General features: G+C 38.6%; 1 protein-coding gene across 2 annotated transcripts in view; it reads left to right on the top strand.

Annotated features, from left to right (window-relative positions):
- The window catches only part of IMMP2L (inner mitochondrial membrane peptidase subunit 2), a 476,905-nt gene that overhangs the window by 361,149 nt on the left and 99,072 nt on the right, over positions 1 to 16,684 (top strand). For both annotated transcript variants that reach the window (XM_037389611.1, XM_037389613.1), the window contains exon 5: positions 12,970 to 13,072. In XM_037389611.1, coding sequence (XP_037245508.1) covers positions 12,970 to 13,072 — 103 coding nt within the window. The remainder of the gene's footprint in view (positions 1 to 12,969; positions 13,073 to 16,684) is intronic.

Genomic DNA, 16,684 nt, shown 5'->3' with positions numbered 1-16,684 from the left:
TAGCATCTTGTAAAGTCTCAGTGGGGTTTGACCCCACTCTTTCTTATGGCTGGAGAATGCCATAATCACCAAGCTGTAAGCATGGTCATAGTGACTTTGTGTCCCCATGCTCACCCCAAGAGTTGAGTCAAGGATTGAAAGAGCTTGTTGAAATGTAATTGGAAGAGATTCAGAAAGAGAGCAGGCAACAAAGAGAGACTGATTTTAGTCCAGTTGTTAGTGCACCCTTGCTGGGAGGAGAAAAGGCCTGATTTGTGATTGTCCAGAAAAGTTTGTGTTTTAATGTAGTAATATCATAAAATGGATACCTACATCAGAAGTATAGAGTGACACCTCTGTGCAAGCAAGTCTTTTTCTCCTTGATTGCATCATTTCCTCTGCTGCACAATAATCTGGCCTCAGCATCTGGGCTTGGCATTTCTCTTCAGCCTCTGCTGATTTGTATTATTTGGGATTCAACCAACCTTATCTACCTTGGACTTCCGGAGGGTAGACTTTGGCCTGTTCAGGAGACTGATTGACAGAGTCCCTGGGGAGATAGTTCTGAAAGTCAAGAGTCCAGGAAAGCTGGACATTCTCCAAGAAGGAAATCTTTAAGACGCAGAAGCAGGCCATCCCCATGTGCTGAAAAATGAGCTGGTTGTGAAGAAGACCTGCCTGGCTGAACGGAGATCTTTGGCTGGAACTCAGGAGAAAAAAGGAGAGATTAGGACCTTTGGAAGAAGGCACAGGCAACTCAGGAGGACTGCAAGGACGTCATGAGGCTGTGCAGGGAGAAAAATCAGAGGGGCCAAAGCCCAGCCAGAACTTAATCTGGCTTCTGCTGTAAAAGACAATGAAAAACGTTTCCATAAATAAATTGGCAACAAAAGGATGGCTAAGGAAAATCTCCATCCTTTTTTGGATGCAGAGTGAAACATAGTGACAAAAGATGAGGAAAAGGCTGAGGTACTTAATACCTTCTTTGCCTTAGTCTTTAATAGTAAGACCAGTTACTCTCTGGGTATCCAGCCCCCGAGCTGAAAAATGGGGACAGGGAGAAGAATGAAGTCCCCATAATCCAAGCAGAAATGGTCAGTTGTAGTGTAATGAAGCTGGGTTAATTAGCATTGATAATATACAACTGTGGGTTGGCTCCAGGGGCAGTAGGTTGGCCGATGTAGATAAGGTGCAGGTGTGGCTGGTTAAGTGGTTGAGAACCAATGAAGAGAGAGCAGTCGAGGAAGAAGCAAGAGGAGAGAGAGCACATGTCCTGGATGAGATGAGGAGAAGGCAGCAGAGGGACTGTATGAAGAGTATGCTGGTATGAGACGGTAAAAAGACCTTGTTACAGCTGGCTAGTCTGGAGAGTGCTGTGATAGTCAGTGACCTGCTACACCACTTAGACACACACAGGTCTATGAAGCTAGATGGGATCTACCTGAGGGTCCTGAGGGAGCTGGCAGATGTGCTCACTGAGCCACTTTCCATCATTTATCAGCAGCCCTGGCTAACCAGGAAGGTCCCAGAAGACTAAATGTTAGCTAATGTGTTGCCCATCTACAAGAAGGTTAGGAAGGAAGATGTGGGAAACTACAAGCCTGTCAGTCTGACCTCAGTGCTGGAGAATATTATGGAGCAGATAACACACAGAACAACCACGCAAGCAGGCACAGCCAGTGTGGGTTTATGGAAGGCAGGTCCTGCTTGACAAACCTGATCTTCTATGACAAGGTGACCCACTTAGTGAATGGGGGAAAGGATGTGGCTGTTACCTACCTAGACCTTAGTAAAGCTTTTGACACCATTTCCCACAGCATTCTCCTGGATAAACTGGCTGCTCGTGGCTTGGATGGGCATACTGTTCTCTGGGTGAAAAACTGCCTGGATAGGGGCGCCCAAAGAGTGATGGTAAATGGAATTACATCCAGTTGGCGGCTGGTCATAAACGGTGTTCCCCAGAGTTCAGTACTGGGGACTGTTCTGTTTAATATCTTTGAGTGTCTGGACGAGGGGATGGAGTGCACCCTCAGTAAGTTTTCAGATGGCACTTAGTTGGGCAGGAGGGTTGATCTACTTGAGGGTAGGAAGGCTTTACAGAGGGATCTGGACAGGGTGGACCAGTGGGCCAAGGCTAACTGTATGATGTTCAACAAGGAGAAGTGCCGGGTCCTGCACTGGGGTCACAACAACCCCACGCAGCGCTATGGCCTTGGGGCAGAGTGTTTGGAAAGCTGCCTGGTGGAAAAAAAAAAAACCAACCCAACAATAAAAAAAAACCCTGGGTGTGCTGGTTGACAGCCAGCTGAAAATGAGCCAGCAGTGTGCCCAGGTGGCCAAGAAGGCCAATAACATCCTGGCTTGTATCAGATACAGTGTGGCCAGCAGGACCAGGGAAGTGTTTGTGTCTGCCCCCACCCTGTACTCAGCACTGGTGAGGCTGCACCTCTAATCCTGGGTTCAGTTTTGGGCCTTTCACTACCATAGGGGTGTAGAGGTTCTGGAGTGTGTCCAGAGAAGGGTAACAAAGCTGGTGAAGGTCTGGAGCGCAAGTCTTGTGAGGAGCGGCTGAGGGAACTGGGGTTGTTTAGTCTAGAGAGAAGAAGGGTCAGGGGGGATCTTACTACACTTTACAACTACCTGGAAGGAGGTTGTGGTGAGGTGGGGATCAGTCTTTTCTCCCTAGTAACAAGGGATAGGACAAGAGGAAATGGCATCAAGTTGCGTGAGGGAAGGTTTAGTTTGTCTGTTAGGAAACATTCACTGAAAGGGTTGTCAAGCACTGGAACAGGCTGCCCAGGGAGGTGGTGGAGTCACCATCCCTGGAGGCATTTAAAAGATGAGTAGATGTGGCACTTAGGGACATAGTTTAGTGGTGGATGTGGTAGTGTTAGGTTAAGGGTTGAACTCAATGGTCGTACAGGTCTTTTCCAATCTAAATCATGCTATGATTAAGATGAGGAGGATCCAGGAATCAGCATACAGGGGCTTTAACCAGCAGCCCAATAACCTCTAGCAGCGATGAAAAGGCTGCTGTGACTGACTGCATCACAGCTTTTTGAAAAAAAGAGAGCTAGTCTCCATTCAGCATTTCCTCAGAAGAGGAATAGGCCAATGGGGTTGTCCAAGCTGGTAGATGCCACGATTTTCCCCTCTGGGATCAAAAGAATTTTTTAAACTTTTTTCTCTCTTCCCCTCCTCCTCCTCTCACAGAGCTCATTTGTTGGAAGGCTGGCACAGCCAGCAACCTCCACCCTAAGGCTAAGAAAATATACAGGATAGTAACCAAAAGTCAGGCTACAGCCTCTCCCTGGACAGCTTCTGTGGCAGGAGAAATGGCAGAGGAACTGCTAAGCGAGAGGAGCTGGGTGAGCAGGAAAAGTGAATTTAAGCAGGAAGAGCTTTATAGAGAGCTTCCTTTAATAGTTGCAGATTCTTCAGGCTGGAGAGTAACTGCTGAGTCACTTTTAAGTTCCATAACTTTTAGTCTAGAAAAAAGGTTGACTATGTCTTTTCTTTAGGCTGGTAAAGGCATTACTGAGAGACAATTTCTACATCCGTTACTGAAAGAGGGAAAAAGGAAGGTATTGCTGTATTATGTCATTAAGCCCAAACCATTAAGTATTTATCAGGTAAAAGCTTGGTCCTGTTTACAGTACTGTAAATCTTAATTGTTCACTTCAAAACAATTGTCTTCAATTCCTTCAAGCATGTCTAAAGCTCAAATTTTGTCCAGTCATTTTCCCAGTAATCAAAAGAAAAGAGGATGTGGGATGCAAGAGTTAATCTTTTTGATAGCAGTAGCTTTTTGGTGTCAATTTATCTTCCCATTCTTACAGGTATAAAATTTCTAATTTGACAATGATGGCAGGGTTTGGTAATTTTATTTAGATGACCTAGAATAACTAGTAAGTTTTTACCTTGGTAAAATTATGAAGCTAATGATAATGATTCTAATAAATGATTCCTGGCTAATATATGTTATAATATGATATTGTTAATAGATGTTAATGATATTAGCAAAAACCTGTCATGTTAATTATCAATGTAATTTCATAGAGAAATTTGAGAAGGTAATGAAATGGTAGGCTTGTTTGGTTAATGGGACTTTTATCAAATGAAGCAAACTGAATAATTTCCATAATCCTAACTTGAAAGGGCACAGTGCTGACAGTTAGAATCAGACAGATTCACAAGTGAAAGCCTGTAGTAGAGAAAAATGAGATATTGTATATTTTCTTTTTGCTGAATCAGTAAGCTGGTTAGCCATTTAAATTGACTGCAACAGATGAAATGTTCCTCTCTTTTTCGACACTAAATTACTCTTTTGTTTTCATTTTAATTTATCCTGAAAGTAATTACGGTTCTTCTGGTTAAGAGAATGTGCTAAGCAAAAGAATGAAGTCACTTCAATGTCTTAAATGGGAGTGACAGATTTGTGTAAAAGTGTGTAGGAAGATTTACATTCACATACATACAGTATATGCAGTTATCTTTAGATATTATCCAATGTTGAACAAATTGCAAAATACATATTGATATCAAATATAGTTTTTTCTAATAGTAACTTTAAGTAATAATACTCTCAATACAACTATAGGCAGTAATGCAAGTTATGTATGGACCTTGAAAGGAATATGGTCCTTGAACAGGTATTCCACAGTATCAGCTAAGCTCTACTTCACAATATATTTAATCAATCTGAAAAAAAACCCACCCATGAACAAAAGATCACATTCTGAAGTTACCTGAACTTACATATAGAGGTTAGCAGAAATCATTCATAGTTTCATTAAAAATTCACCAAAATTATATTTTCCGGAAAGAGTTGTGGAGAGCTGCCATGGAAAGATTGATAAAATAAGAATGCTGGTAGTACTAGAACAGATGAAACACATGCAGGGAAAAGAAAGCGGTACATGATATGAAGGGAATCATGTAGAAGACCCAAAACCAAAACCACACACAGATGATATGGGAAAAAAGGATAAAGTCATCTGTGGGAGAGAAATTACTGTTAGTTCATCGTTCTTAGTAGTGGGAGCAAAATGAGTTCTGCTTTGCAGGACAAGCAATATTAAATGCTTGAGGTAGCCACATGCCTCCTGACTCTGTAAGCAAAACTCTCAGGAACAGAGGGAAATTCCTGTGCTGCTAAGTGTTATGTGCATAGTGATCTGCAGCGGTCTTTATATAGTTTCTGAACGAAGGTAGGATGAGTTGAAAAAATTACAGAAAACCAATGTGGTGCTGGAAATGAGAATCATAAAAAGTGATGGCAAATGAATACAAAGAAATTCTACTGAAAGAGAAATTTGCATTGCTGGTTGGTACTGCTGCTACAGCTCTACTGTTCACAAGACCTAGAAAATAACTTTTGGTAGCTGTAGCGTTTTTAACTCAACTCACAGAATGCTTGCCAGCATCTGTGTAACAGGCCTTTGTGATGTGGATATATATATGTATTGGTAAAAGCATTAAGAGGAGGAAAACCTAGGCCCCAGATATACAGACTATCTTTAAAGCAGAGAGTAGAATATGTAAGGAAAAGACAACCTAGGAAAGTTATCAACTCATATAGTTATTGTTCAAGATTAAATTAAATTAAAGCTTTGGGAAAAATCATTATTGAATGGCAAAATTCATGAAAAACTTCTTCAGAAAAAGATACATGAAAGAGAAGGGCACTAAGATAAAGGTTATATTTTATCATGTACATTGATCATATAGAACAGCAGCAGCTCTGTAGCTGTTTACTCATTAAAAATCTTCAGAGTGTTTTAAGGATACGTTGAAAATTCAGGAAAGAAAGGAAGAAACAAACAGAACAGAAAAATTAATTGCATTGAAAACAGCCTTGAACAGAAACTTGAGGAATTATCTGGGAAATTATGTGATATTAAGACAGTTAAAGACAATCATTCCTCCTTTTTGCAGTTTAAGTCTGGTATGTTTTGGTCAAATATATTTGGATTCAGAGGTATGATTACCATTCTTTGCTGGGACAGTGATCTGTCAAGGATACCTTTGCTCATAGCAATGATCCTATAAATTCTGTGATTTTCATAAGCAATGATCTCTAATCTTTTTTCTCTTACACTTATTTCTAATCTTTTCTCTGCATACAAAATGGGGTGTTATCAAGTGAACTTCAGGCCTGAAATGAGGCTAATATCTCTAGTAGATGAGCTGGCTTGTTATTTGTCCTTTCAATCATTTTATCATTTTAGATAAATATGCACAAATCCAGCAATTTTCCTGAATAGTGTTTTGTTTTAAAAGTGATTAAATGCTATTTTGAAGATGCTGGTGAAGCAAGTAATGGCTAAATAAATACTTTGTTTAAAATGACATGCTTTGTGAGAAATTATCTAATTAATGAAACAGCTATAAACTTCTCAAATACTTTCCATATCAGATTTCTACTTATTCTTAGCATTGCTGAGTCATAGAAATATGCACTGGTGCATCACTTTGGTAGAAATGCTATAGCTGGGAAAAAAGAGATCCTGTTTGCAGTTTGACATCTTGCTTGCTTGAACTGCTTAGCTTATTTGTCACAAAAGTTGTGTCTTTCTCATATTTCTGTTCCGAATGAAGAAACCAGTAAATTACTCTTCACTTTTCCTGAAACTCCAAAATCTTTCATAGCAAAAGGTGAAAGCTACAGGGTTTAGATGCTAAAAAATTTGCCCAAGTATAGGCAGAGGAAATCTCTGCCTTCTTAGTGGCTGCTCCTAATCTCATCAAATTGGCATCTCTTGTTTAAATTTCTGTCATTCTGGCATGTCTTCTTTTGGGGCTTACCTACTCAATATATGTGATCTGGCAATGCTCCAGAAGCAGCATCCCAAGCATGGGGTCTCCTCCAGCAATTTCACAGTTCTGAACTTGGATCCATGTTTTAAAGTCAAGCCTCTCAGTAACTGACTGATCTGCAACTTTTAAGGAAAACACATTTCAGCTCTGAGGCAGAAGTTGATAGCTGCACACGACCAAGAATATTCCCATACCTTTTGATATACTCTCATGGATAGTCTGTTAACGTGGACTTAAAAAAAAAAAAATAGTTGCTTCACATACAGTCTTCTAAAAACAGCTGATTTAAAAAACAGCTTGTGATCAAAGGAGGGTAGTATATGTAAAGGAGCAGTTGGAGTAGGAAGACACAGATGGCTGTATGTGTGTGCTGGAACAAAAGAAGGAGATTTCCTCGTGGCTGGAAGGTGTTTAGTGTCATGTGAAAGATTCCCTGCAGTGATACTAATAAAATTTACATGATATGTTACAATAAGCTTCATGTCTTGGGATCTGGGTGTCACTTGAAATTGAGTATCTTACTAATTTTTCATTCTGTGAATTTGGTGAAGATGCATGTAGGTGGAAAACTTCCATGTTGCGGAGGGTTGGCCCTGTCTGGATGCCAGGTGCCCACCAAAGCTGCTCTGTCCCTCCCATACTTAGCTGGGCAGGGGAGAAAAAATACAATGAAGGGCTCATGGGTTGAGGTAAGGGCAGGGAGAAATCATTTAGCAGGTACCATCACGGGCAAAACAGAGTCAACCTGGGGAAAAATGAACTTAATTTATTACTGTTCAAATCAGAGTAGGGTAATGAGAAATAAAACCAAATCATAAAACCACCTTCCTCCACCCCTCCCTTCTTCCTGGGCTTATTTTCACTCCCAGATTCTCTACCTCACCATCAGTGGTGCAGGGGGATGGGAAATGGGGGTTGTAGTCAGTTCATCACACATTATGTCTGCCCCTCCTCCTCCTCACGGGGCAGGACACCTCACACTTCCCCTGGTCCAGCATGAGGACCCTCCTGGGAGACAGTTGTCCAGGAAATTCTCCAACATGAGCTGAGTCCTTCCCATGGGCTGCAGTTCTTCATATACTGCTCCAGCCTGGGGTCCCCCCCACGGGGCGCAGCCCTTCAGGCACAGACGGCTCCAGCCTGGGTCCCCCGCGGGGTCACCAGCCCGGCCAGCAAACCTGCCCCAGCCCGGGCTCCTCTCCCCACGGGGACACAGGCCCTGCCAGGACCCTGCCCCAGCACGGGCTGCCCACGGGGTCACAGCCCCCTTCGGGCACCCCCTGCTGCGGCGGGGGGTCCCCAGGGGCTGCAGGTGGGGATCTGCCCCACCGTTACCCTCCATGGGCTGAGGGGCACAGCCTGCCTCACCAGGGGCTTCCCCAGGGGCTGCCGGGGAACCTCTGCTCCGGGCCTGGAGCCCCCCCTGCCCCTCCGCCTGCACCGGCCTGGGGGGCTGCAGGGGTGCTCCGCTCACACAGCCTCACGCCTCTCGCCTGCTGCAGTTGCTGTCATGCAGTAACTTTTTGTCCTTCTTATATATGTTATCCCAGAGGTGCTACCACTGTTGCTGATGAGGTCGGCCTTGGCCAGCGGTGGGTCCATTTTGGAGCCGACTGCCATGGGCTGTATCAGATTTAAGGGAAGTTTCTGGCAGCTTCTCACAGCAGCCATCCCTGTAGCCCACCCACTACCATAGCCTTGCTACACAAACCCAATACACATGTACAGCATTTTATGATGTTTGAAAGAAGTTGCTCTGAAGTATGATAGAGACAACCTATTTCACAAAAGAGTTTGTAGGGGTTTTTTATCTCCTGTGCAGAGGAAATTATCTACAGTGTCTCTTCCCTGATGACACCCAGAGGTGTGCAGATTACTGAGAATTCTGATATCTCAAGGTCAAATCTAACTGAAGGCAATCATTCCTCATCCAACTTAGCTGAGCCAAGTTGCTTGCTTTGGCACTGGTACCACATCCTAAAAAAAGCAGATTTTTCTTGCTTGTGGGCAGGTGGTTAGAATACCATATAGAGCTCATTTTTGACTGTCAGGATTGAAATTATTTTTCAGCCAAGGAGAGATATAACTACATCTGTTAACTATTAAATTGTGGAGAAAAAAATTTTGAAAAAGTTCAAAAAGTACCTCAGATGTAAAATAAAATAAAATAAAAACCCCAGAATTTCAGACCAATTTATTAAAAAAAAACTAAAAAGATAAATGTAATTCCATTACATTCTGATCAACAAAATTACTCAACTCTTGCAGACTGTTTTAAAGCCAGTGAGTGTTTAACTACAACTTGAGCAACAGTAGCATAGGTGGTTATTACTAACATGTCAAAGACTTCAGTAAAACCTGAAAGGTTTTTTTGCACACATCAGTATGGTTTTTAACAGATTCTTGAATGCTATGTATAAAAATCTGGGTATTTTAATGTCCTTGCCTGTGCTATTCTTAAATTGAACCTTTAAAATGGGAATGGTAAGAGGTGTTAAACAGTCTTTATTTTTCCTTCAAGTATAGTAGATTTCAGAAAGTGAAAGACTACTCTTTATTGGTAGAGGCTTTCTGAAATTTAAAAGATTTTTCAGTAATTATAACTGATGCTAGATATGAAATTAACAAATACTAAGTTATTACTTACACAAATTGTTCTTCTAAGAATTCATTCAGACATCTCCTAAATTTAATTAAAAATTTCATGTGTGAGAGCTGACAGAGGTCAAGATTACAGGCAAAGTCAGAGAAATAAGTAATACTCAACTAAGAAAGGGAAATAGTTTTTTACATTACTTTCAAAATATACAGTACATTATTGACTGCATTCCCTTTGTAGCAAAGGCCTCTCACAAGGAATTGATGTACAATTCCTGAAGAGCTAATTGTGGTTTTGATATTTGGCTTGAGGGTTTTGCTGTTCAAGAGTGCTACAAGCATTCCAGCGTAACTTTTCACTTTATATTATATTAATTTTTCACCAAAGTATTGATCATTATACTTTTATTTATTTACATGGTCCTGAAACTAAAAAGGACATGGCAGTTGCCTGCAAAGCTATCCTTAAGAAAAAGGTTTGAGTCAAACTCCTCCTTCTCAGAAATTTTGTTGTACAATTTCTGTGAGTAATTTGGCCCTGTAGGATTGCATGGGTAAATAAAATAAAAAAAAAAAAAAAAAGATGGGTGATAGTTTTAATTCAGCATGTGTAACTGAAATGGTTAGCTAGTGCAATGAATGAATGGCAGTTTGTATATTTAGAGCAAGAGCTGTATTGCCAACATAGCACACACATGTGATCTTCTCCTTGCAATTTAGGCCAGAGTGTAATGTGCTTAATTTCTACAAGATTCATGTAAGAGGGGAGCAGTGTTACTAACTGGCTAATTCTGATTATGAAACAATTTGTGCTGTCTTCATAGGAGAAGAAATTACAGGTTTGTGGGTTTTTGTTCTTAAAAAAAGTCAATATTTTCTTTGCAACAGTAATTAAAAATAATCTACTGTCATGAACTGAATATGGCTTCCTGAAGCCTGTAGCCTGGTTCGCTTGCATGAATTGTTTATTGATCTGATGTGAAGTAATTCAGCAATGAAATTATCTTGAAAATTAAAACAAATATTAAGTAATGGATGATCCAATTTACTGTAATGTGAGCTTATTGCTGCATTCATTGCTAATTCATGAAGTGAAAATCTCAAATAAAACTGTTTTCACATTTCACCTACATTCCACAGCATAGTTTTTGCAGGAGGATTGCTAAAGTGGATGCAAAGTCCCTAAATAACTGCCCTATGCAAATATTACACTTACATTTTGAGTGAAATAGTCTTAAGAAAATAGATTTTCTTGCCTCTCTCTAACACAGGTTAAGCGTTTCTATTTTCACAGAGTCTCTGCAAACCTCTGCAAGATGTACCCATGCAGACCAAATTCTTTCCATTTTTGTTTCCAAGTACTTATGGCAAAAGCTTTTTATTTTCCTTCCTATGAAGTGATTTCCTCATCATAATAAAAGAGGAGATTATTTAGGGGTAGGAGACTGTGCCCAGTCTGCAAAGGAGTTACTGACTGTCATTTGCCATATTATTTTCCTGATGTTTAAACGTGGCAGCAGAATTAACTTTCAAATACTTTCACCCTTCTGGATGAAATTCAGTCTTGTGCATGAAGCCTGTAAAGGTACAAAACTTTATCACAATCTACTCTTTCATATTCAGGAAGATGAATGGAAGAGAAAATTAAGTATTTTTTGTGTTATTGTTTGCCTTTATCACTGATGGAAGATATTATTTAATAATTTTCAGCGTGTCTAATCAAACAGAAGAGAATTAATGGCCAACTTCTCTCAGCCTATGTCTTAGAACATGTTTGTAGTAAAATTTATTCTCATATGTACTTTATAAAAGAAATTATCAATGAAAAAAGCATTATGGAATCACCAAACAAAAATAATTGTATTGTCCAGAAAATACGCCATATTTATTAAGAAGAAACAACAAAAAGCCGTCCTAAAAAAAAAAAAGAGGAAGGAATTGCATAGTAATAAATTGCTCTTTTAGCGTAATTAAATTATTACAGAGGTAGTCTCTGTGTTTAAGAAATCATATATTTACCAATTTAGAACATTTTTGCATTTTGTTTTGAATGGTTTAAGAGCTCAATCTTGAATACTGTGTAGTATGAAACTATTTTAAAGAAAGATGAAAATCAGAGTCTTTTTTCTGCAAATAAGCTAATATTTTTTCAACCTTCCAGAAAAAGTACAGGTAGAACTTCCATTAGAATATAGTTTTGGCATGCTCATCCTTTCAGCTGCCAGAGAAAGCCATTTTAAAAAGCATGGGTCAGATTTTGTGACTTGCAAAGTAAATTATTATTATTTTTATTTGAGTAATAAAGTAAAATAAAGTTAATAAAATGTAGTTTTGAAGATTCCTTATTCATGTAATGTTTCATGGTCTCCAGTTTATTAATTAGCTTGTCCTTATAACATCCTCACCTTCCCCCCAAGCAAAATAAACCTCACCAAAACCAGTTTCTCATTTAAACTTCTGAACATCCCTGATCAGTGCTGTTGCACGATTCAGCTGAATCTTCTGGTGAAGTTGATTTTCTCTCTTCAGTTGATTTTCTTTAGTGTTAGAGTGTGTTCCTTCTGCTTCCTGCTTTGGGGGCATATCTTCCACAGTGAAAAGTGATGAGCAGCTAGAGGCAAGAAACTAGATCAAAAGTCTGTTTCTGTCTATGGACAGACTTGGTTATCCAAAACAAAATAAGAAGTATCACCATCCGTAGTCCCATCTGTAAATGCTTCATCATGGTAATAATTCGGTGCATGATAAAATCACTTCTCAGCATGAATAACTGCAGAATAACAGATCCCATCTGAAAGAAAGCAAAAGTGTGTGGTAGGAGGCAGATGGGTATTGTGAAAATGACAGCTACTTGGGAACTAAATACAGGAATTGCATACTCTGCACCTCAGCTTTAGGATTCATCTGCTGTTTGTAATCTTTGTAATATCAGGATGTGCTGAGACAATTCTTCAAGTATGAATTTCCATGGAAAATGGCTTGAATCATCAGTGTAGTTTTTTTTCTCAGCACTTTGCCTTCTCTTAAAGGTTTCCTTTAAGTTTATCCTGTTTAGCTTGCTACAGCTGAATAAATCCTACCCCAGGACATAAGCGTTGCAGGAATCACAGCTCCAAATCTGAGGCCAGTTCAGATATGCCAGACTATTTATGATGAGTACCTACCTCAGAAGAAAAGCATTATCAATACAAAATATTTATGCAACTGCAACATGTGTCCACTGGCATTTACCTGAGATAAAATCTGATGGTTTAAAGAACTGTTAGAGATGGAAATAAGAATCCCTTAATTATATTTAACTGAAAAGTCTCTTATTGCCTGTTGTGATTTGATTTTTGCCAAAACAACATAGTAAACAGGCCCTGATAGTGCAATTAGCTCACACAGAATTGTTATGTATTTTGACTTCAGTAGCACCCTTGAAGTCTAAAGGACTTCAGCACAGGTTTTATTAAGGAAGTGTGGGATGGTATACAAGGTCATTTTTGAAAAATATAAATATGTGAATTTTCCTAACAAAACATTGTAAATATTTTTTTTAAAACTAATTAGCTATTTTTGCAATTCTTTTAGAACCATTGGATACAAAAAGAAGTATGTGAAAGTTCCACATGGGCATATCTGGGTGGAAGGTGATCACCATGGACACAGCTTTGACAGCAATGCTTTTGGCCCGGTAAGTGAATTCTCTGAATATCATTTACGCTTTCCAACTGAAAAGCAGTGCATGTCTCCTGGGTCATATGTGCAACCCGTCAAGTACAAATTGATTGTGATTGTATCTTTATTATTTTTTTTAGAATTATTAGACTTTATAAAATATCTTGGTCAGTGGAGACTGAATTTGCGCCTAACTGTTATAAAAAAAATAAAGGCTCCTTTTAATTCCCCCACATGGAAGGAGAAGTGATAGATTTTAAATCTGGAGAGATGTACTGGATGAGTAGCCAGAGGGCAAGCCAGCTCCCTATGGCTGACAGATGCTCCCTGAGGACCTGTTGCCAGCTGATGTAATTTGGAATGGTTCCCTCCCAGTAGCTCAGTCTTGCTTTAATGCCAATGCTGGGATAAAGAATTAGGAAACCGTAACTGTGCTTAGTAAGTGTTAACTCTTAAATTGGTCTGTGGATGATGGAAAAGACATTTCAAAACTTTCCCAGAAAGAGATAGTTAAGGGTTTTTTTTTGTATAGGGTCATTTTCATATTGAATAAAGACAAAATGTCACCTGAAAAATCTGTTTCTTGACTGGTAAAAGTGTGCATCTGTTACAGTAAATGCTTTTTCTGCACTACAATTTTGGTCTGGTTTTGGTTTTGTTACACTTTGTGTAGATTCCTGTTCTTGTTTTAACTTAATCTAGCATGCAGGGTATAGTTGCATAAGCTGTGCATCCTGCTGTGGAAGTACAAATCCTTTTTGCTCTATTCCATATCCAGGATTTTGACATAGGTTTTTAAGACTTATCTACTTATATTATAAAAGTAGAAGACCTATCTTCTAATATTATTAAAAAACCACTGGTTGTCACAGGGAAGGCTGGATTTTTTGACCCTTATGCATTTCATACTGATTTCATACAGAAGTCACCCTATTGAATTAATGACAATGACCTTACGAGTTTGTCTAGCTTCTGGAAGTTTAGACCATTTATTAACTTGAAATAATTTGTTCTCAGGAAAAAATGCAAAAAAGGCCTGCTTTCTGGTTTGGGGAATGTGATGCCTTTGCCCCTCTTTTGGTTTGTCTCACTTGTTTTGTGCTTCTGTTTCTTGCTATTTTTCATTACTGCTTTCCTTCTACTATCCTCTAAGATTTCTAACATCTAGTTTTAGAGGTTCTTTCCTGCAGGATTGAATTCAGTCTGTCCTGTGCAGTTGTCTCTTTCATTCCTTTAGTAGGCTTTTCCTTTTCTGTCTCACTCTCTGTTCCCAAGGTAAATCTTAGTCATAAAGCCACTAATCTTCTTTTCACTCTCAAATATATTGCCAATGTAGACTCAGAGAATGAGGAAACTTCAGCAGCTGGGCATTGGTTTCTGCTGATTTGCAGCAGCTCACACAGAAATTAATACAAGGTAAAATCCCCAAGGAGGCACCATGCAGCTTTCATGCAAGATAACGTGTTGGGGTAAATTTGAATACCTTCAGATTTTCACTCAATTCAGTGATGCCTGTAAATATTAGAAAATCACCTTCACTAGGCTTTGACCTCACATTAGTCATCATCTGCTAGCTAACACTGGATAGCATGTCACTTTTCTTATAGCAGCGGCACCTTTCAAGAGCTAGTGAGACAGTTTTTAACAGTGAATTCCTTAGCTTTCTGCAGGGAAAATGACCTTTGTATTGTGTTGATGAATACATTATGGGCAAGTCAGCTGTAAATAGGTGTTTCCCTCTGAAATTAAATCAAAAAAGCAATTGTTGAATGCAGGCAAAAGGGGGCAGAAGAGATCACAGGGCTGGAAACTAGCTTGAGAATAATAAAATACAGAAAATTTTAATCTGTAGGAGAGAATAAAAAGTATATTTATGAGAACACACTTGACTCCAGGTTCTTTTGCATTCTAAACACGTTAGATTTTAGGGTACTGGGACATTTTCAACCCCTCTGTCTGCTGTACTCTGGAGATCACTTGCACAAGTGAATTAAAATATTAAAATTACTCTCTTCAAGCCATTCAGAAAGTATGTTCTTGTGAACTTAAACACTTCTTCTCTCATAAGACTGCAACAGTAATAAGGAACAGACTGCACAATGGTAAAACATTTTTCTCAGTTTGTTAGAATATAGGTCACTTAAAAGATTAGGTTAAATATTATGTGTGTCACAATTCTGACTTGCAAAAGCAGATATACTTTCTTGGATCAAAAGATTCAGTAAAACCTGTGTATTTTTATAGTGGATTATGTTGTAGGCTACCATTTTCAATTTTAATGCAATCCTATAATAGAAAGGCATATATAGTGTGGACAGTCAGATACAGTAATGTTTTGTAGATGAGCTTAATGAGTTACATGGGGCATAAAAGGAAATTATGGAAAAACAGATTGAGAACAGATGTTAGAATCTGTTTTTTCTCTTGGAGAATAATAATATGTGTAATGGCCTAATGGGTTAGCTTGATAAAGCAAAAACCCTAATACCAATCAAGTTCTAAATTAGATGCACCTTTGGAGAAATATGAATTTCTAAAATATAAACCCTTGGCAGATTATCTTTAGTTAATAAAAATATTAAATAATAAATTATATTATCTCTTGTTACTCCATGTTTTTCATAGGACTAAAATTCATTAATAAGGCATAGAGAGACATTTTCCTGGAGTGTGTAAATAAAATAAGAGTGTTTTAACAAAGTTTTTTTAAGGGGTCAGTATTTTCTTTCTGCTCAGTCAGTCTTTGAATAAAGTTGGTACCTTAGCTGATACTACAAAAATAACAGGACATTTGTGGTTCGTGCTGAATTAGAAATGCTGTTAAGTCTTTCTGTGATTAAAACTTAGATATCAATTACTTTTCCAGAATTTTGGACTCAAATAGTACACGGTTATTGTACATTGTCCTTAAAAAACAATGGTTTGTGTAATACGGAATGGCAAATGTTATACTATTGCTGTGCTACTGCTGTCTTTCAGGTTTGCAAATATGTCGTGTCAGCCATTCATAATGCTGAAAATAGGTGTTTTGAATAGAAGCCAATAAATATTCAGAGAACTTGCATCTTTTTACTATTATTTAAGGGGATAAAAATTACATATTGCTGGAAATTTATTTTAATTACCTCAACTAGAATAGATATGTCTACTCAACTGTCTTACTGTTTTAAAATTCTTACAGAATGAAGTCAGGATTTTATGATATTAGTTTAGCATTCTTTAGTTAGCATACTTCAGGAATATAAGAATTAATAGCTTATACAGTTATGATACCACTTTTTAAAGTTTCTCTTTTATTTTCGGTTCTGGTAATTTTCCTGTTTTGTGGGGCCTTTTTTTTATGAGGTTGTAGTTTGACAATATAGGAAATATAACATTGCTGTTCCTGGCAATATTTCTGCTTTCTTAGATCAGAAATGAGGAGATGTATTATATAGAATTGATCAAGTATTAAACTCCTCTGCTGTTTCAAATTTCTTAAAGATTTTAAAGTGTTAACTTTATGCCAGATCAGTTCTTGTCATTGCTTGCACAGCCAGGATAATACCTGCATAAAAACAAAATGACAATTTATATTTGGGATCCAACTGGCTAAATCAAGGGAAACATCATTATAAACTGTACTTGT

Source organism: Falco rusticolus, chromosome 5, assembly GCF_015220075.1.
Source record: "Falco rusticolus isolate bFalRus1 chromosome 5, bFalRus1.pri, whole genome shotgun sequence".
NCBI lineage: Eukaryota > Metazoa > Chordata > Aves > Falconiformes > Falconidae > Falco > Falco rusticolus.
This window is presented reverse-complemented; position numbering and strand designations above follow the sequence as displayed.